The sequence below is a fragment of the Macaca fascicularis genome, chromosome 6 (assembly GCF_037993035.2).
Source record: "Macaca fascicularis isolate 582-1 chromosome 6, T2T-MFA8v1.1".
Taxonomy (NCBI): Eukaryota; Metazoa; Chordata; class Mammalia; order Primates; family Cercopithecidae; genus Macaca; species Macaca fascicularis.
In genome coordinates this window covers 64,020,289-64,042,016 of record NC_088380.1, presented here as the reverse complement: position 1 = coordinate 64,042,016, position 21,728 = coordinate 64,020,289, and the positions used below count along the sequence as shown (strand labels likewise).

The 21,728-nt window shown below is 36.1% G+C and overlaps 1 protein-coding gene across 2 annotated transcripts in view; it reads right to left on the bottom strand.

The window, feature by feature from the left end:
• The window catches only part of RAB3C (RAB3C, member RAS oncogene family), a 293,496-nt gene extending 273,359 nt beyond the window's left edge, over nucleotides 1-20,137 (bottom strand). Inside the window, exon 1 of one of the 2 annotated variants that reach the window (XM_005556952.4) lies at nucleotides 19,889-20,137. In XM_005556952.4, the coding sequence (XP_005557009.1) occupies nucleotides 19,889-19,906 (18 nt within the window). In that variant the 5' untranslated portion in view covers nucleotides 19,907-20,137. Of the gene's footprint in view, nucleotides 1-19,069; nucleotides 19,193-19,888 lie in introns of those variants that run through there. The other variant, XM_005556951.4, reaches the window with a different exon arrangement.
• Between the last annotated feature and the right edge of the window lie 1,591 nt (nucleotides 20,138-21,728).

The following is a 21,728-nucleotide window of genomic DNA, read 5'->3' as shown; positions in this document are numbered from 1 at the left end:
GAGCAGGGATAGCTATTTGTATATCAGACAAAACAAACTTTAAAGCAACAGTGGTTAAAAGAGACAAAGAGGGACATTATATCATGGTAAGAGGCCTTATCCAGCAGGTAAATATCACAATCCTAAACATATGCACCTAACACTGGAGCTCCCAAATTTATAAAACAATTATTAGTAGACCTAAGAAATGAGATAGACAGCAACACAGTACTACTGGGGGACATCAATACTCCACTTACAGCACTAGAGAGGTCATCAAGACAGAAAATCAATAAAGAAACAATGGATTTAAACTACACCTTGGAACAAATGGACTTAACAGATACATACAGAACATTTCATCCAACAACCACAGAATACATGTTCTATTCAACAGCACATGGAACTTTCTCCAAGATAGACCATATGATAGGCCATAAAAGAAGCCTCAATAAATTTAAGAAAATTAAAATTATATCAAGCATTCTCTTAGACCACAGTGGAATAAAACTGGAAATCAATTCCAAAAGGAACCTTCTAAACCACAAAAACACATGGAAATTAAATAACTTGCTCCTGAATGAACACTGGGTCAAAAACAAAATCAAGATGGAAATTTAAAAATTCTTCGAACTGAGTGACAGCAATGACCCAACCTATCAAAACCTCTGGGATACAGCTAAGGCAGTGCTAAGAGGAAAGTTCATAGCCTTAAACACTCACATCAGAAAGTCTAAAAAGCACAAACAAGCAATCTAAGGTTGCACCTCAAGGAACTAGAACAACAAGAAAAAAAACAAACCCAAAACCAGCAGAAGGAAGGAAATAATGAAGATCAGAGCAGAACTAAATGAAATTGAAACGAACAAACAAAAAAATACAAAAGATAAATGAAACAAAAAGCTGGTTCTTTGAAAAGATTAAAAAAAAAAAAAATTGATAGACCATTAGTGAGATTAACCAAGAAAAGAAGAGAGAAAATCCAAATAACCTCACTAAGAAATGAAACAGGTGATATTACAGGTGACACCACTGAAATACAAAAGATCAGTCAAGACTACTATGGACACCTTTATGCACGTAAACTGGAAAACTTAGAAGAGATGGATAAATTCCTGGAAAAAATACAACCCTCCTAGATTAAATCAGGAAGAATTAGATACCCTGAACAGACCAAAAACAAGCAGAGAGATTGAAATGGTAATTTAAAAATTAACAACATAAAAAAGTCCAGGAACAGACAGAGTCACAGCAGAATTCTACCAGACATTCACAGAAGAATTGGTACCAATCCTTTTGATGCTATTCCACAAGGTAGAGAAAGAAGGAACCCTCCCTACTTTATTCTATGAAGCCAGCATCACCTTAATACCTAAACCAGGAAAGGATACAATCAATAAAGAAAACTACAGACTGATATCCCTAAAGAACATAAATGCTAAAATCCTTAACAGAATGCTAGCTAACTGAATCCAATAACATATTGAAAAGATAATCCACCATGATCAAGTGAGTTTCATACCAGATATGCAAGAATGGTTTAACATACACTAGTCAATACATGTGATACACCAAATAACAGAATTAAAAACAAAAATCACAGGATCATCTCAATAGATGAAGGAAAAGCATTCAACAAAATCCAGCATCCCTTTATGATTAAAACTTTCAGCAAAATTGGCATACAAGGGACATATCTCAATGTAATAAAAGCCATCTATGACAAACCCACAGCCAACAAAATACTGAATTGGGAAAAGCTGAAAGCATTCCCTCTGAGAACTAGGACAAGACAAGGATGCCCATTCTCACCACTCCTCTTCAACACAGTACTGAAAGTCCGATCCCAAAGCAATCAGACAAGAGAAAGTAATAAAGGGCATCCAGATCAGGAAAGAGGAAATCAAACTGTCACTGTTTCCTGATTATATGACAGTGTACCTCGAAAACCCTAGACTCCTCTGAAAAGCTCCTAGAACTGATAAAAGAATTCAGCAAAGTTTCCAGATACAAAATTAATGTACACAAATCAGTACCTCTTCTATATACCAACAGCAACTAAGCAGAGAGTCAAATCAAAAACTCAACCCCTTTTATATTAGCTGCAAAAATAGATAAATAAACAAATAAATAAAAATACTTAGGAATATACCTAACCGAGGAGGCAAAAGACCTCTACAGGGAAAACTACAAAACATTACTGAAAGAAATCATAGCTGACACAAACAAATGGAAACACATCCCATGCTCATGGATGCGTAGAATCAATATTGTGAAAATGACCATACTGCCAAAACCAATCCACAAATTCAACGCAATCCCCATAAAAATATCACCATCATTCTTCACAGAATTAAAAAAAAAAATTCTAAAATTCATATGAAACCAAAAAGAGCCTGCATAGCCAAAGCAAGATCAAGCAAAAAGAACAAATCTGGAGGCATCATACTACCTGATTTCAAACTAAACTATAAGGCCATAGTCACCAAAACAGCATGGAACTGATATAAAAATAGGTCTGTAGACTAATGAAACAGAATAGAGAACCCAGGAATAAACATAAATACCTACAGCCAACTGATTTTCGACAACGCAAACAAAAACATAAAGTCCCCCCTTTTCAACAACTGGTGCTGGAATAATTGGCTAGCCACATGTAGGAGAATGAAACTGGATCCTCATCTTTCACCTTAAACAAAAATCAACTGAAGATGGGTTAAGGACTTAAACCTAAGACGTGAAACTATAAAAAGTTATAAGATAACATTAGAAAAATCCTTCTAGACATTGGCTTACTAGGATTTCATGACCAAGAACTCAAAAGCAAATGCAGTAAAAACAAAGATAAATAGCTGGGACCTAATTAAACTAAAGAGCTTTTGCACATCAAAAGGAACAGACAGCAGAGTAAACAGACAACAAGTGGGAGAAAATCTTCACAATCTATACATCTGACAAAGGACTAATACTTAGAATCTACACAAAACTGAAACAAATCAGCAAGAAAAAAAAATCCCATCAAAAAATGGTCTAAGGACATGAATAGACAATTCTCAAAAGATACACAAATGGCCAATAAACATATGAAAAAATGCTCAACATCACTAATGATCATGGAAATGCAAATCAAAACCACAATGCGATACCACCTTACTCCTGCAAGAATGGCCATAATAAAAAAATCAAAAAACAGTAAATGCTGGCATATATGCAGTGATCAGGGAACACTTCTACACTGCTGGTGGGAATGTAAACTAGTACAGCCACTACGGAAAACAGAGTGGAGATTCCATAAATAACTAAAAGTAGAACTACCATTTGATCCAGCAATCCCACTACTGGTTATCCATCCAGAATAAAAGAAGTCATTATTCAAAAAAGATATTTGCACACACATGTTTACACCAGCACAAATCACAATTGCAAAATTGTGGAACCAACCCAAATACCCACCGATCAATGAGTGGATAAAGAAATTGTGGGGTGTGTGTGTGTGTGTGTGTGTGTATGTGTGTGTATGAATAATGGAATGCTACTCAGCCATAAAAAGGAATGAATTAACAGCATTTGCAGTGACCTAGATGAGATTGGAGACTACTATTCTAAGTGAAGTAACTCAGGAATGGAAAACCAAACATCATATGTTCTCTCTGACATGTGGGAGCTAAACTGTGAGGACACAAAGGCATAAGAATGATACAATGGACTTTGGGAACTTGGGGAGAAGAGTGGGAGAGACGCAAGAGATAAAAGACTACAAATAGGGTGCAGTGTATTCTGCTCGGGTGATGGGTGCACCAAAATCTCACAAATCACCACTAAAGAACTTACTCATGTAACCAAATACCACCTGTACCCCAATAACTCATGGAGAAATAAAATAAAATGGAAAGAGAGAGAAAGAAAAGAAAAAAGAAAAGGAAGGAAGGAAGGAAGGAAGGAAGGAAGGAAGGAAGGAAGGAAGGAAGGAAGGAAGGAAGGAAGGAAGGAAGGAAGGAAGGAAGGAAGGAAGGAAGGAAGGAAGGAAAAGGAAAAGGAAGGAAGGAAGGAAAGAAAGAAGGAAAGAAAGAAATTAAGAGAGTCTGAGAGAAAGTTAAAGTGGAATGGTTCTTGTTTTTCAATAGGTTACCCTGATTTCTCTCAGCCTGTGCATTGAGTTCTCATTGTCTGGGCCAAATGTGTTCTTCAAGAGCTAGCGACACGCAGACCCAGCTGGTTCATTCTACCCTTCACCAAACGAACAAGTTTGAAACTTCAATATATATATACACATATATGTGTGTATAAATACATATATGATCCCAACAGATATATACTATACATGTGTATGTATGGTAATGGTTTTTTACTTTGCTTTGAAATTTGTAGATGTATATTGACAGAGTATTAAGAAAAAGGACATTAATTTTATCAAACCATGTGCTGTTTCTACTAGTATGAAAGGCCAGTGTTCTTCTCTCAGCCCATACTCTATAGTTTACTTCCAGTTTGGTTCCAGAGGTTTCCCAGAGTGGGGCTAGCCCACATTGGGGTCTTGACAGCAGCAGAGTAAAGGAGAACCCCAGACCACAGAGAAAAGATTGTAAGCAAGGTCTGCTGGGACAGGAATGACAGTGGCTGGGAGAGCCCCTAGACTCTGACAATGCAATCCTGATAGCTGCAATGATGTGGTCCTGAAGCTCAGGACTAGATTCAGATGTGGTCCTGAAGCTCAGGACCAGATTCAGATGTGGTACTGAAGCTCCTGAAGCTCAAGCTCTGGTCCCTGAAGCTCCTGCACATACTCAGAAATATGGAAGCTTTGCAGTCCTGGGATGCCAGAGAGGACCCAGCTACTGGTAATCCAGGCCTTATAAATCACAGTATGGTGAGAAGCAGGAAAATACCATTCTACCTATTCTCTATCTCTAAAATTATGTGCATGCAGATGCATCTGTGAAAAAGAGCATTCCACATTCTTAGTGGGATGTGAGTATGGATAAGAGCACATGCCCTGAGTCAGGCTGCCAAAGAAGGAATCCCAGCTCTGCGATTTGCTCCTTCGCTACTTGTGAACATTTGGGCAAGGTTTTTGTTTTGTTTTGTTTTTATTTATTCTAAACTGCAGTTTCCTCATCTATATAATAGGAATAGTGAGATGAGCAAAGGAAAAGTGTTGGTATGTGCTAAATGCTCAAGTGAAGTATTATCTTTGATATTCTTCTTGTTGAATTCCCACCAATGTTATTCTCTAAAATGGAAATGGTCAGTTTTACAGAATATGCCTTGTCTTATTACCTAACTTCAGAGGTTTTAACACCCAACACTTTCCTGAGAGCTTCATAATTTCTGAAATAGATGACTTAAATTATCCCCCTATTTCCAATTGTTATGACATGCAACAAAAAGCATTCATCCATATACCTCTTGGGGTAGAAGCTAAGACACTGAGGCATCTGTGTGTAGATAGAAGTGTTCTGTGGTCCAGACAGACTGCAGGGAGGAGAACGTGACCAAAGGCCATATTCCCTGTGATAGGACCTGTCCTAGAACACTGCCTGCCACCGAGTAACTTCTAAAAATCTGCTAAACTCATGAAATCCTTGAAAGCAAGTGGAATTTTGTAGAAACTTGGAGAGAGCTGAGTTTCATGTCTGGGCTAATAAGAGGAAGAATCCAAGTGGTAAGAAAAGATAAGAAAGGGAGCCCCAGGAACTCACAGCACTGTGGGAAAACTCCTCTCCTACAGCTTTGAAGTGTGTTTGGGTAAAGTTTAACTTAACCTCTGATACTGAATTTGGAAAATCACTGAAGTCTACAATATCATTATTTCAATATTGGGAATCATTAAAAGGCTTTCAGCTATATATATATATATATGTGTGTGTATATATATACACATGCACACATATATGTATGTATGTTTGCATATGTGGTGATGATCACCATCCTTTCCCCTAAACCCCTCTAAAATAATAGCAAAGGGATTTCACAAAAGCAAAATCCTTCTAGACAGAGAGAAGTAGACAGGAGACAAGAGTAGAAAAGAGAAGTCAACAAAAGTATGGAATCTGGAAGTGAATAGACTGGAGAAAGCAGAATCCTAAGCCTGCTGAAAAACCTCACAAGAATTTTTGCCTGGAAGAAACTAGAAAGGCCTTAGAATTGGAGATACCAAGTGTCTTCATTATAGGGTATGGGCAGGGTTACCAATTGTCCTGGTTTGCCTGAGAATGAGGAGTTTCATGGTACACAGCAGAATTTTCAGTGCTAAAACCAGTCGGCTAGGTGGTGGGTCACCCTAGTTGTGGCTGGGGCATGCAAACAAGAGAATTGGTTGAAAGTCCAAACCCCACATGCCTCCAAATAGCCAAGCAACTATCTTCCCCTTATACAACTTAGATAAAACAAAAGAAGTTTAAAACATTAAAAAAAAACCTCATCAAACATTCTTGACATTCACACTTTCTATATACAGATGTCAATTTGTAAAAATGAAAGGGCCTCTCTCTTAGCAACAAAATGTAAAGAATCCTTCAAAACTTTTCTCGTGGATATAAAATATACAGAAGATTTCTCATCATTTCTTGGCAGAAACAAACACCAGACATCGTGTTTTCAAATACCTGTTCTCTCCAGTTGGATACATTTTTATTTGGGAATACAAAATGAAATCCTTTTAGGGTATACTATGTCCAAAATTCTCAGACATGCAGAACTCCACTCAAATTCTGCAGAATTAGAATATTTAGAGTGAGGCCAGAAATCTGTCATTTTTTAAAACCCTTCATATGTTCTTTTCATCAGTCAGGTTTAGAAATCATTGGATTAACAAACGTTCATATGGAAGCCAGGATAGATATATGTTGTCAAGGCCTCTGGGATATACTATGAGGTGACTGAGTAATCTGACATTTAGGCCAAGATCCCTGGGAACATGGAAATATGATCCTAGAGCTCTCCACCAGCTGCTGTCTTCACCAGACACCCCTCTTGGTGATACAGTTCAGCAGATCTCACCATCATGATGTTGACTCTTGCAGAGAAGGGTCTACACCCTACAATGCCCAGTCTGCCCATACAAGCTGAATTCTGAGAAATGTGTTTCATCAATTATCTCTGCCCTGGTAAAAGCCAGAACCTTCTGAGGACCAGTGATATAACTCACTGCAAGCACCCTACTAGACTTTGAGGAGGGACAACCTAGTAGGAATCGGTAAATATGTTCTCAAAGCTATGCAACTCTGCTCTGCTGAACTCTGTGGAAGGTGGCCTTGACTTTCTCCATCAGTCATTTTTAAAAATAAACACAATTGGGCTTTACTTGCCCTCAGTCATTAGAAAGCACTGACAGCTAAAGGAGACCTGTGTCTAAATGGAGACCACAAAATGAGGAATAGCTCTTACAAGAATACCTCTTCCTGAGGAGAAAGAGTAAACAGAATGGATATACCCAGTGCCATGTGTTGTAAGGAAAACCTCTCCTAAAAATATCTAGTAAGGTACTCTAAAAATTCCCACTGGGGAATTAAAAAAAGCCTACAAGTTAATATTAATACATTTGTTTCCCAATAAGTTTTCATCATTAAACATTTTTTTAAAACACTAAACATTTAAAAAGTATCAAAACATTAAAATAATGAGCCATTGAAAAATTCCTCCTGAGATTTGCTATAAATATTGGTTCTACATCTTGATATCTTGCTGCCCTTATTTCATCCATCAAGGTAGGTCATGTGTAGGAACAAGCACCTTGTTGTCCATGCACTTATGAGACAAAGGAATACCTGGATTATCTGTGAAAAACTTGGTGTATTCACAATCTATATGTTTTTGTTTCCAAATTGTATAACTCTACCAATTAGGATGACTTACAAAGCCACTTTCATAGTCATAATCATCCCTGCCTTTCATTCAAAAGCTACTGCTACTATTATTTACCACAAAGAATAAACCCAACCATGCACATTCATAAAAGAATGTTCACATCACAGGTGTGCTGTGTTTCTGTTATTCTTTTTCATCAGTCCTGCCACTCAGACAGGTGTTCAGTGGATCAAACACTCTAAAGAAAAACTATCTTCTATTAAAGCTATGACCCATAGGTGAGAGTCATAGGAGAGTCATAATTTGCCAGTTGGTAAACATATCACTTCTTCATGCTCTTCAGTATCCCTTGAGCTATGGCCACTTGAACCAAAATTATTCATCAGTGTTGGCTTGTAAGTTTCTCTATCATCCAAGCCACTTGGTGGCTAGCAAGTAATGCCCATTGATCTTTGATGAGCTAGAGTTAAACAAGTGGCAGCAGACAAGTGATGAGAGGCTGATGGCCTTACCTCTTACTGTTAGATTATGATTCAGGTAGCCAGACATAATACGCTAAGAATGTAGGAGCTAAGTGGCTATGATTCCATGTTTTTCTCAGATAGGAGGCCAACGAGGCATAACATGTGGTTTTTTGAAGGTCGCTCGACCTAAGTTACTAATACTATCCCCAAGCCAACTAGCTTGCTGGAGAGTGCAGCAGGGAACTACTGACCCTTTCTTTTCACCATTCACTAGAGGACTGAAGACCTAGAATACTTACTCCTATTGCTTCATTGTTTAGTGAATGCAAAAATACATCATTGTCTCAATAGAACTGACAGCACACTTCAAACCAATCTGAAATATGTTGGTGCTGGAAAAGGCATTTTGTTTCTGCAGAGTTGACACCATTAAGGAATACATAAGTTGGCAAAATAAAGTAATTGTTAAAGTTATTTTATTTTTACAATTTTGCAACTTGTTAAAATTTCAAAAAGTATCTTAAAGCTCACAATTTAATTTGAAAAACACAAAGAAAAGGTATAGTATCACAGGAACAATGCTCAATAGAAATATAATTAAATGATAGAAATGAAAATGTAAACATAAGTATTTTTCCAAAAATATCTCTAAAAGATAATCAAAGCACTAATATTATTATTTACATTTCTCTATCCCCTTTTCTATAAGAAGCTCAGTTAATTACTGTGCTTCCTTAGTTTCTACACACTACTATAAATTAATCTTATTAACCTCTTTCAATACTCAGCACCTCATCCCAAGATTAATATATATCCTCACTTGGAAACAAGTTTCTAGTGTAAAAAGAGCCACTATTGAGCCTAAAAGGAAAAGTACAATAACTAAAATGAACAATTCCCAGACAAGCTTAACAAAAGACTGAAGATGACAGAGAAAAGAGTCATTGAACTTGAAATAAATCAATATAAATCATACAATCTGACAAATACAAAGAAAAAAATTTTTAATGAACCAAGCCTCAGTTACTTGTGGGATGATATCAATTCTAACATACATGTAAATGGCAATATCAAAAGGAAAAAGAAGAGAATAATTGGATGAAAAAATACTTAAAGATGTAATGGCTAAATATGTTTCCAATTAGGTGAAAAATATAAATTTATGTATCTGAGAAGCTTATCCAATTCCCCGATCTGACTAAATATAAATAAAATGACATCTAGGCACATTATAGTCAAATTGTTTAAACTGAAAGTTAAATAGAAAATCTTGAAAACAGTCAGATGAAAAAAATGACATTACACACAAGGGCACAATGATATGAAGAACAGCGGAACTCCCATCATAAAGGAGATCAGCAGACAATAAAAGAGCATATTTAAATTACTGAAAAAAATTAACAAGAAATTTTATATGCAGTCAAAACTCTTATTCAAAAATGAGGGCAACATTTTTAAAAACCATTATCAGATGAACAAAAACTAAGAGAATGAAATGCCAGCAAAGCTATACTATAGGAAATGCTAAAGGAGGTTGTTCAGGCTGAAGAAAAATGACACCAGATAGACACTCAGATAAATAAGAAGAGCACCAGAAATGGTACATAGGTGAAAGGCAAACATAAATAAATATACATTTTTTCACTCTTAATCTAAAAAATACATATTGCTGTTGAAAGCTAAAATTATAAAACTTTATTGGGGATTTATAATAAATGTAGATGTAACATATGACAAAAATTTCACAAACAATGAGGTAAATGAAATTATATCATAGCAAAATTACTATGTTTTATGAGAAGTAATACAATATTAACTCTAAGTAGACTATATAATAAGTTAAATATGCATATTGTAATCCTTAGGATAAACACCAAAAATACACAAAGATATACAGTTGAAAAGCCAACACAGAGGGCTGGGTGCAGTGGCTCACGCCTGTAATCCCAGCACTTTGGGAGGCCGAGGCAGGTGGATCACCTGAGGTCAGGAGTTCCAGATCAGCCTGGCCAACATGCTGAAACCCTGTCTCTACTAAAAATGCAAAAATTAGCTGGGTGTGGTAGCACATGCCTGTAATTTCAGCTCCTCAGAAAGCTGACGCAGGAGAATAGCTTGAATTCGGGAGGCAGAGGTTGCAGTGAGCTGAGATCGTGCCACTGCACTCCAACCTGGGCAACAAGTGCAAAACTCCATCTCAAAAAAAAAGAAAAAGAAAAGAAAAGCCAACGCAGGAACTGAAATACCTAAAAATATTTAATTAAGCAAAAAAGAATATAAAAAAGAAACAGAGAAAGAAAGAGAAACAGAATAAACAAAAAACAACAAAATGGTAGACTTAAATTCAATCATAATGATAATCGCAATATATGAAAATGGACCAAGAAAAAGGCAGTGATTTTTCAAACTGGAAAAAAAATGAAAAGCCCAACTCTACATTGACCACAAGATTCACACTTTAAATATAAAGACACATAGAAGTTGAAAATAGAATTATAAAATTATATATCTATACCATGAAAATACTATTAAGAAAGCAAGAGTGTCTGCATTCTCTATTAATATCAGACAAGATAGACTTTGAGGCAAGGAGTATTGCTGGAGATGAAGTGGGACATTTCATAATATAAAAGGAAAAATTACTCAGGCAGACACATTTAAAAATATGTGTGTATATCTAATAACAGAGTCTCAAAATATATGAAAAAACTCAAAAGAACTAAAAGGATAAAGAGGCAAATTGACAATAATAGTTGGAGATTTGAAAACCTTTCTCAGTAATTGATAGAATAAATAGACCAAAAATTGATAAGGATATAAAAGGTCTTAGCAACACCACACAATGCCATAACCCAATTTATATTTAGAGACTACTACCCTGCACAACTACAGCACACACAAGCACACATTGAATCATAAAGTCAGACCACATGCTGAACTAAAAACAAGTCAACAATTTTAGATGATTAAAATCTTAAAGAGTATCTTCCATAGTAGCAATAGAATTTAACTAGTCATCAGTATCAATAAAATATCTGTAAAAATACTCAAGTATTTGGAAAATAAACACACTTTTAAACACATGGATTAAACAAAAACATCATAAGTGCCAAATAGTTTGAAATAAAACATAATGTAAATACTACATTCAGAAATGTGTGCCTGTCAGCTTAAGGAGTACTTACGGGGAAATTTATGATTTCTAATGCTTACATTTATTAAAAGAAAAGAAATATTTAAAATCGGTGACCTGCCAGGTGCGATGGCTCACACCTGTAATCCCAGTACTTTGGGAGGCTGAGGCGGGTACATCACTTGAGGCCAGGAGTTTAAAACCAGCCTGGCCAACATGGTGAAACCCTGTGTCTCTATTAAAAATGCAAAAATTAGCTGGTTGTGGTGGCAGGCGCCTGTGATCCCAGCTACTCGGGAGGTTAAGGCAGGAGAATCGTTTGAACCCAGGAGGTAGAGATTGCAGTGAGCTGAGATCCAGCCACTGTACTCCAGCTGGGCAGCAGAGTGAGACTCTGCCTTAAAAATAAATAAATAAATAAATAAATAAATAAATAAGTGAACTAAATTTATACTTTAAGAATCTAAATGAAGAAAAGGTTCTACTAAGTAATATAGTTTTTTTAAAAACAGCTAAAATCAACAAAATACAAACTAAACAAAATTAACAGAGGTAAAAGTTGACATTAATACCGATACAAACATTTAGTAAGACAGGCATAAGAGAGAGGGAGAAAACTCAGATGATCAGTAATAGGAAAGAAAGGGGATATCACTACAGATCCTAGAGATATTTAAAAGGTAATAAAAATATTTTTAACAATTTTGTGTTAATAAATTGGAAAAATGAGGTGAAAAACAAAATTTACCAAAACTGACTCACAATGAAATAGAAAAATTTTTATATACATATTTAGTTTTCTATTGCAGCTATAATGGATATTTAAAACCACACCCATTTACTGTTTTCTGAGCCAGAAATCTCAGCTAGGTCCTCTGCTCACTCTGCTCAGTTCCACCCAGCTAAAATCAGTGGGTTGGCTGGAATGGGTTTTGATCTGGAGGGTCTAGGAAAGATTCCACTTCCAAACTCATTCAGATTGTCAGCATAATCCAGTTGCTGGTGGTTGTAGGACTGAGGTCCCTACTTCCTTGACACACAGCCTTCTTCATCTTAACCCCAACAATTGTTTTCATGTTTTGAAATTGACTTCTTCTACCACATCACTCTGACTTCAATGAGAGAATGTTCTCTACTTTTAGGAGGTCTTGTAATTAGATTGGACCAACCTGATAATGCAGGTTAATCTCCCTGTTTTAAAGTTTATAATATTAATTACACCTGCAGAGTCCATTCTGTTATGAAATGGAACTTATTCACAAGTTACAGGGTTAGGCCACGGAGAATTTTGGGAGGGATGCTATTCTGCCTAATACAATGTACTTAAGGGAGATAGATAGATAATAGAGATATTAGTATATCAATGAAATCTTTAAAAATTAAAACTCTTATTTAAAATTTTCAGAAAGAAAATTCCAGGCTCCACTGGCTTCATTGGTGAACTCTATTAGACATTTAACAAGCCAACATATACTAATCTTATGCAACAAAAATATTCAGAAAACTGAGGGGCAAAGAATACTTCTTAGCTTGTTTTATAATCATAATTCCAATACTATAACTTCATGAAGGCATTAAGAGAAAATCATAGCCCAATATCCATCATGACTAATGCAAAAAAAAAAATACTTAACATAATATAATCAAGCTTAATCCAGCTATATACAGAAAGGACAATATATCATGACCAATAGGGTTTATCTAAGGAATGCCAGTTTAGCTAAAAAAATCAATCTATGTAATCCGACAAACTAAAGTAGATAAACCACACAATCACATCAACAGATGTATAACAAGCATTTGACAATATTCAACACCCATTTATATTAAAAACAAATTTTCCCATCAAATGAGAATCAAATTTGTTCAATATAATAAATAATATCTATACCAAAACAAAAAAACACAGTAACAAAACCCTATAGCGAGCTTCACACTTAATAGTAAAAAAAAGGAAGGCCTTCCCTCCTAAAATGGGGAACAAGATAAAGATGTCCGCTGTTGTCACATCTACTCGACATTGTACTGGTTATTCTATTCTATTCAATAATATATGGGGAAAAAAAGAAAGTCTTTGGAAAGGAAGAAATAAACTATCTCTATTTGCAAATAATGATAGTTTATGTTGAAATGTTTATGGAATCTTAAAAAAACTAGAAATAAATATAGCAAGGCCTCTGGACACAGAGTCAAGACAAACGGATCAGTCTGGATACAGACCCAACCTATAATTAATTGACCTAAATTTCATCAAAATTCAAAAAATCCTCACCAAAAGGCACTATTTAGAATATGAATATATAAGCCACCAAATGGGAGAAACTTTTATTTGTATATCTATATGACTTGACAAAGGACTAAATTGAAGATGAAAGATCTCTTGCAACTAAACAATAAAAACAAATCCCCCAGATGGATAAAAGGTTAGAATACACTACTCACAAGGGAAGATATATAAATGGCCAATAAGCACATAAAAATACACTAAAAACCATTCATCATTAGGACAATTCAAATTTAAATCATAATGAGATAGCAGAAAACACTCATTAAAGTGGACAAAACTAAAAAGACCATTGACATTACATGTTGTTGAAGAGGCGGAGCCACTAAAACTCTCTCATACATTGCTGGTGAGAATTGCGGGTCCTTCCACTTTGGCAAAAGATTTGATTGTTTCTTATAAAGCTTAATATATCATAAAAAAGAACAATAGAAAAAACATTTATCCCAGAAATTTTACTTTTACGTATTTACCCAAGAGAAGTGAAAAGATATTATCATAAAAAAGAATAGAAAAAACATAGCCTTATTCATAGTATCCCCAAACTAGAAATTACCTCCAAGTTCACAAATAGGATAATGAATTTTAAAAGTATAGTAAATTGATTTTAAAAGTATAATATTCAGCAATAAAATGGAATGAATTATTGAAACATGCAACAACACGGATGAATCTCATACGCATTATGCTGAACAAAACAAGCCAGACTCAAACGAGAACATATTTTTTTGTTCCACAGTATGTTCATACTGCATGTTCTACAGAACTATATAAAGTTCTAAAACAAATCAAACTTTTTTATGGTTAAGTCATTCTGCAGGGCTGAGTGAGAGAGGAGACACAGGAAAATCCCACAGCTAAGCCGTGATTGGTCAGTCTGTCCAGGAGAACCCAGGGATCTCAAGTTCAAGTCTCACCAAAAAAGTTTACTGCATAGGTAGATTAGGAAAAACCATGAAGGAACACTCGGGGTGATTAGAAATGTTCTATATCTTTATAATGGTGTGTGTTACACAGATTTATACATTTGTCAAAATTCATTAAATTGTTCACTTAAGATTTGTACATTTCAATGTATATAAACATTATTTAAAAAACTATAACTAATGAATGAAAAATGCTAAAGATCTATGTAATTCTGAATAACTCTCAAAGATTTAATCTTCACAGGCTGTAGTATCCTTGGTAATAGACTGACCTACTAAGATGATTCCCACAGAACCTCTGAGCCACATTAATTAAAAAAAGGGGAAAACGGTTGGAAAACCTTTAATCTATATAAGAACTTTTTTTTTTGAGGTGGCCCAGCTGCTTGTACTTAGCGAGTTGAGTGGGCAAGAGTAGTTTCAAGAAAACCTATTCTTCAGCATAAACATACATTTCCTTCCTGGAATATCATGGTGAAGAAAGGACTTTCCAATTCCAGTATAAGCTTAGAATGGTGGCAGAAAATTATGATAATTTTGCAGTTTCAATGGAAAAACATTCTTATACCACAAAAGTGAATTTTTGCTATAGGTTAAGTTTCCTTGCTATCCTCCACTTCCTTTTACAGAAGAAAAGTGGATACTTGAGCAATTAACCCATATGGAGCCAGGAAGAATTTCTCATTTCTCTAAAGTCAATTAGGGATTTTCTGTTTCTGTAAAGGATGAGGACTACATGTCCATTTCTCAGAAAGATAGAGGGATGATCACTGAGGATGGATGTGGTTAGGAATTCAACAATAATGAAGTACAAAAATGCCATGTACTTTCCATAGCCAAATAAAACAGTGATATTTAGACTTTAATTCTTTGCAATTTGATTTTGTGTACAGCATGGCTAACTTTAATATATAACTAATGGTTTTTAGCTCCACTTCATCTTCAGCCTACATCTATAGTCCTTCTTCAATCCTCCTCCTCTTTAGTCAAACAATTTCTTTGGCACTCTGCTCCACGCTTTGGGTAGATATATTTCTTTGAATTTTCCTCAGTAGTTAGAAGACTGCATTTATGAAGTGACCCCAAAAGCTTGTGGATAACAAAATGGAAAAGTAAGCATTTAGTCAGAGACAATGAATTCCACTTTGGTCGTGTAAGAGAGTACGTGAACCTGCCAGAAATTATAATAGACAGAAGTAAGCCATTTTAAAAACATTGGCCCTTTTCAAATATTCAGTTTAGTTTATGTAAGTTTATTTTATAAAAAGAAGATAGGGCCAATTTTCCTTTCTTCTGAACCAAATGAATGACTCAAATTATATCAATAGCTGTCTCATTCTTTACACCACCCATTTATATCTTCCTGGGGTATCAAAAGTAATAGAGGAAAGAACATGAGACAGACAGAGAGATCTGACAGAAATTTTACTCTATCCTAGTAGGAAAGTTATTTAGTTTTAATAAGTTCAAGTGATCGTGCCTATAATTAGGGTAAGAGTGACCACTAGGATTTTTAAATATATTTGTAAATATTTTTGTAAAATATATCCATACACACATATGATTGTTATATATTATTTATACATATTGAAATTGTTTTATACATACACACAAATAAAATGAAATCTAAGTCACGGGGCTTGGCACAGGCAAGGCACTACATAAACTAGAATTTGTTCAATGTGGCCCCTGAATCAAATGACAATTTGTTAACCAGAGTCTTGTCCTCAAGTCATGAGAACTGTTATTTCTCATCTCATTTGGCCCTCAGGATTTATGTATACACTGAATGAGAAGACACGAATGACCAGCTCCTGCATTAGAATGCTAAGCCTATCACTTGGGACACTTACCAAATGCTATTTCTGGTTATTTAGGTTAGAAAGGAAATAAAGATGTCAGAGATTATCATTGTATATTATTTTAGTAATTACTATAAAAAACAATTAACCCTCATATTCCCTCAATTCAGAAAGAAATACGCTTCATAAAATATGCACATATCAAAGATAACTACCTTGAACAGAACGCCAAGTTATTTATATAGATACATCAAATGCTTTTTAAAAGACCTTACATGACTTTTAAAAGGCTTCTTTAGAAAATATAAGAAGTAAATTGGGAAATAAGCAAATACATTAAAAAGCTCATATTGTTTCACATCAACAAATGAACTAAATATTTTTAAAAGCAGAGAATAAATCTCTTATTTTATGAAACCATAAAATGAGGTTTTCTTGTGAGTCATCTTCTACAGACCTAAGTAAAAAAATATTTGGGACATACATTTGAAATGATGATGTGGTTCAGTCTTTAAATGAAAAAAAAAGTCAACTATTTATTTTGTTGCATTGTCATATATCAAAGTCACATGAAATGTGATTACAATTCAGAAATATCAGTGCTGAAACATTACTTGTTACTTTAAAATATTCAGAGTAAGCTTATAGTTTTTATCCTATTATTACATATTTTTGAAAATTAATGATAATGGAGATGGGGTCACTATAACAACAATTTATTAGTTAAATTGAATTAATGTATGTGCTGTAATTAAATATGCTAAAAAGTCTTTGATTTCCTAAAATGTACATTACTCATGACAGCATTTGGAAATTTTAAATTTCAAAAACTTAGTCCAATGATTTAAAAATACATGATAAATACGACAATAACTCTATCCACAAACAAATTAATTTCATTTTACCTATTTTTATTTTAGTTCTTCATTAAAGTTTCGACTAAAATAGAAAATCACAGTGCCTACTACATAGTTAGTGAACACAAAAACTAATTTTAACTATTTCCTAAAATATTAATACAGTTCTGTAATATTTTAATGATCTTTCTGAACATTCTAAGCAACCCCTGTAGGAAAGCAAAATTAATATATAGTGTGGTTAAATTTTTCGTAATTTATTTTGATTGAAAAATATCAGTGCATATATAGAGTTGATTTTATTAACAATCTATTTTTCAAAAATTCTTGGAAATCTTTTTTATTGTGTAAATTTAAGATGTACATGTTTTCATATGCATATACATAGTGAAGTATAACGATCTACTTTTAAAGTCTACAATTAATGTTTACTTATAATCAAATACGATTAATTTAGTCAGTTGGCTCCTGGCAGTATCTCCAGTAATAGAAAATTATCATAAACCAATATATCTTGATTGCAACAGCCTGTACCTTTATTGTCTGTTCAGATTCTTTTCACATCAGGTCTATAATGAAAAGCTAAGTCACAAATAGAGGTATTAGAAGACACACAAAGGGGCCACTGTTCCCTGACACAAATCAAATTTTCAATAACTCATAGGTAATTTGACGACTTCCCTTATATAATCCCCCAACAAACAATTAAATTCCATAGATTTTTCATTTAACAGTCCAGTAAGGGTTTCTTAATATACATAACCCATAAAATAAATTAAAAGTAAATGAAAGCATATGTTTAAAGTCCTTGATTCATGAAGAAACCAGTTAGAAACGCTGAAGCCCAAATTAATGTCAAATATTTATACTGTTGGGTTTGGCAACAGAGGTGAGTTCTCAAGAGAGAGCACATTCCAAATGATGTTTTCTACTCTCCTCTCAATCCCATTCATAAAATGCCTTTCTGTTACACAGTAGGATCACTGTTTGATTAATAAACACAAGCTGATGTTTAATGTTAACTGGTAGTACATAGAGACGAGAATTATCACTCATCTTTACTTAAAAACAAAACTTAAGCAAGATGTTTAAGCAGAGGTTACTTATGCACCGGAGTCCTTTGCATTTCTCAAAGGAAACAAACCTAAGAATGTGACTGAAATGGGGAATCGGAGAACAAATGGGCATATAACACAAGAAAGCTCAGAGGGGGCTGTCTCCAAAACAGAGTAAACCAGTTGTGTGGACAGTGATGCTGGCATAGCTCAGGGATATGCCAAGCCCCGATGTCTTTGCTATTTTCTGCTGATACTGGGAGCCTAACTGAAGAAACAGGACTTTGAGGAGCCTAACATTGGCTTCTCTTTCTTTAATGCGCCCTTAACCAAGCGGAATTCGCTCTATGCCGACTCCAGTGGGGAGCCTTCAACCCCGAATCTGACCTATCTGCCTTAAATCCGTGAGTTTTCACCGCAATCTCAAACCCCGGATGCCAAGAGAGGAGATCAATGCCAACACGAGATTGCATGCTCCTCTGACTTTTGTTTGCTTGGGTTTTCATTTTAGACAAACACTCTTATCCTCATTACAGAGCCTAGACAGATTGCGAATAGCCCGATCCCCTCATCAAGACAGCCCCAATCACAGCCACACAGAGCGCAAAGAAACCCAACTCTGTTCCCAGGGTCTTGTCACAGAGCCGCATCTCCGCGGGTGGCCGCCTAGACCTTCCCTTACGTTGAACTGTTTGTGCGCGGAGCAAGGGGAAAAGCATCTCTTTCAATTCCTCCCGAGGCCACTCTTTCTTTATGGACCCACCTGCATGGGCGCTTCGTGTCTCATTGTTGACAAATGTCCTTTCTCTCTGGCTAGGACAGCACTGGTCCGGGCTTCCGGTCAAGCGTGCACAGTCCGCGCGCTCCCCGCTCCACACTCAGCACTGTTGGGGTTCGCTAACCGGCTCCAACATCAGCACCGGAGCTGTCCTCTCCTGGCGCCGCACACGCGTACTGCCGGGGAGCCCCGTGCACTCCTGGGAACTGTAGTCTCGCCCTGCGGGGCTTCCCAGCAAACAGGCGAGCGGTGAACTACACCTCCCGGCAAGCAAGCAAACTCTTAAACAGCCTCGATCCGCCAGTCCGGCTCGGCCGCGGAGCCTCCCTACTCCTTTCGAAACGCTCCTGGGTTACCTCTCCCAGTCTCCCCTGCCCTCTTCCTCGCCAGGGACAGGCGAATGTGACCCCAGCTTATCTCAGCTGGAGATTTTTCTTTGCTAACTATCGCCTTCGGGAGTAGACTGTGAGTTCCTGATTAGAAAACAACACTACCTTGTGCTAATTTCCAATGCAAACGAAGCCAGAGCTGGTCTCTGGACTCTCCGCCCTACCCCCTCCCCATCTGAATCGGGAAAGTTTCTACGTTTCCTTAGGCAGAGTGGGGCAGTTTTACAGTCTTATTCAGCAAACGTGGGGGAGAAAGACGATGAATGGTACACACATAAGGAAAGTGGTTTATCCGCATAATTGCATTGAGAAGTCGCCCGCGCGTACACAGTCACACACACAACCCGCAAACCAAAGTGCGTGAAAGCGAGATTTCTGGCTAAGCACCCCCAAGGAACTCCCTTCGCCTGCTTACCTTTCCATACAGCTCCATTACAACTCGAGGTTCGGAAATTCTCAAGTGACCTCGCTACAAAGGAGGTTAGGGCTCTACGTAGGAAGCGGGGCTAAAATGAAAAGGCACAACACAATAGAAGGGGTAGGGGTGGCGTCTGGCGGAGAGAAAAAGGAGGGACGTGGAGAAGACAGCTGATTTCGATGGAGGGCTTCTTTCCTCTAGAGGGAAAATGTGGAGTCTTCAAGCGGCAGCTGCAGAGAAAAGACTGAGTCTCTTAGGAAGTGCCAGGGGCGCGATAGCGCTGGGCAGCCCCTCCCCAAGCCCTCCCCCAGGCACCTTCCGCCGTCATTAGCTCGCACACACAGCCGCTGGCCGCGGGCTGCAGAGCTGAGAGGGCACTGGGTTATTTACCCAGAGCAAGCCACATAAAATGAACACATTCATCACTGGAACCCAAAAGCACCGTCACAGAATGAGATGGGGGACCTCTATCAAGTTATCCTGTCCTTTCTTTAACACAAAGTCATTCCTTATATTACAACTATACTCCTCCTAGATTAGTTCAAAAAAATGGTTTTGAAATCTAGGAACTGTACTTTTGTTGGGCTTATCCTTTTCCTGTCAGTTGACTGATAAGTTTGACTATCCATGTGCTCCGTAACTATCTAGAGACAGCCCTCTCTACTTAAAAGTAAATGTTGATCATCCAGCAAATGAGCCCTGCCTTGGCATGAAGTCAAAATTATAATGGAGACAGAGTGAAAAAGGAATGATTGTGATATTGGCATGGAGGTATGAAAGGAAGAACTGGAATCAGCTTTAAACTTCGTTGTAGCAGTAGAACAGAGGTTCTGAAACTTAAATGCACTTGAAAATCTGTTGAGACGGAGGTTAAAGTTAAAATTTTTAAGCCGCAGGTAGAGATTGATTCACTAGATCTTTTGAGAGGTCTGGAAATTAGCATTTTAAATAAATACCCCAGAAATTCTGATATAAGTGGTTCCCTTGCCATAATCTGAGAAACACTGTCTTAAACGAATCTATGCGTAACACTTTTCCAAAGATGCAAGCCTCAAAAGTGTCATGGTATGGACTCAATAATGCAACAGTCTCATATTGGGAACCTACCATATTCAATATTTCCATAATTTTAGTTGATTGTATTATTTAACAACTCTATAATCTGTCTTCTAATCTTGCAATTAGTGAGAATGTAATGCAGTATCACCTAGGTAATTAGTTTTTGTAATTATTCGGAAAATACATTTAAGCCAGGTGTGGTGGAGTGTGCCTGCAGTTATAGTTACCCGAAAGGCTGAGTCAAGAGGATCATATGAACCTAGAAATTCGAGGCCAGCCTAGGCAACATAGTGAGACACCCCCATCTGGAAAAAAAAAAAAAAAAAAAAAAAGACATACCTTTAAAAATATAAACCTCATAGTTGAGAATTGTTTGATACTTAGAGAAGTTTCATGTAAATTAGCTAATAACAAAATGGAAAGTTAAAAGGAAATTCAATATCAATATGTATCACAGTAGCACCTTATTAGAAGTATGACTTCTGCATTTTAAAAATTAAGATGTATCTAAAGATGCATCTCTTTAAAAATTGTTTTCAAGAGAAATGCCAACAAAATAATCCTGACATTTAAATGTATATAATTGTTTGGCATTTAATAATATTTGCTTAGCTACTTAGAGCCTGCCTTTCATCAGAACAACTACTGTGTTTTTTGTACTATCATCACTTTCTGAAATTCTCAGAATTCAGTCTGATATAGAACATATTTAAACATTATAAATATTTACCTTGCAAAATTACTATTATTTGAGAAGTTTATGCCTTCTCAACATTTC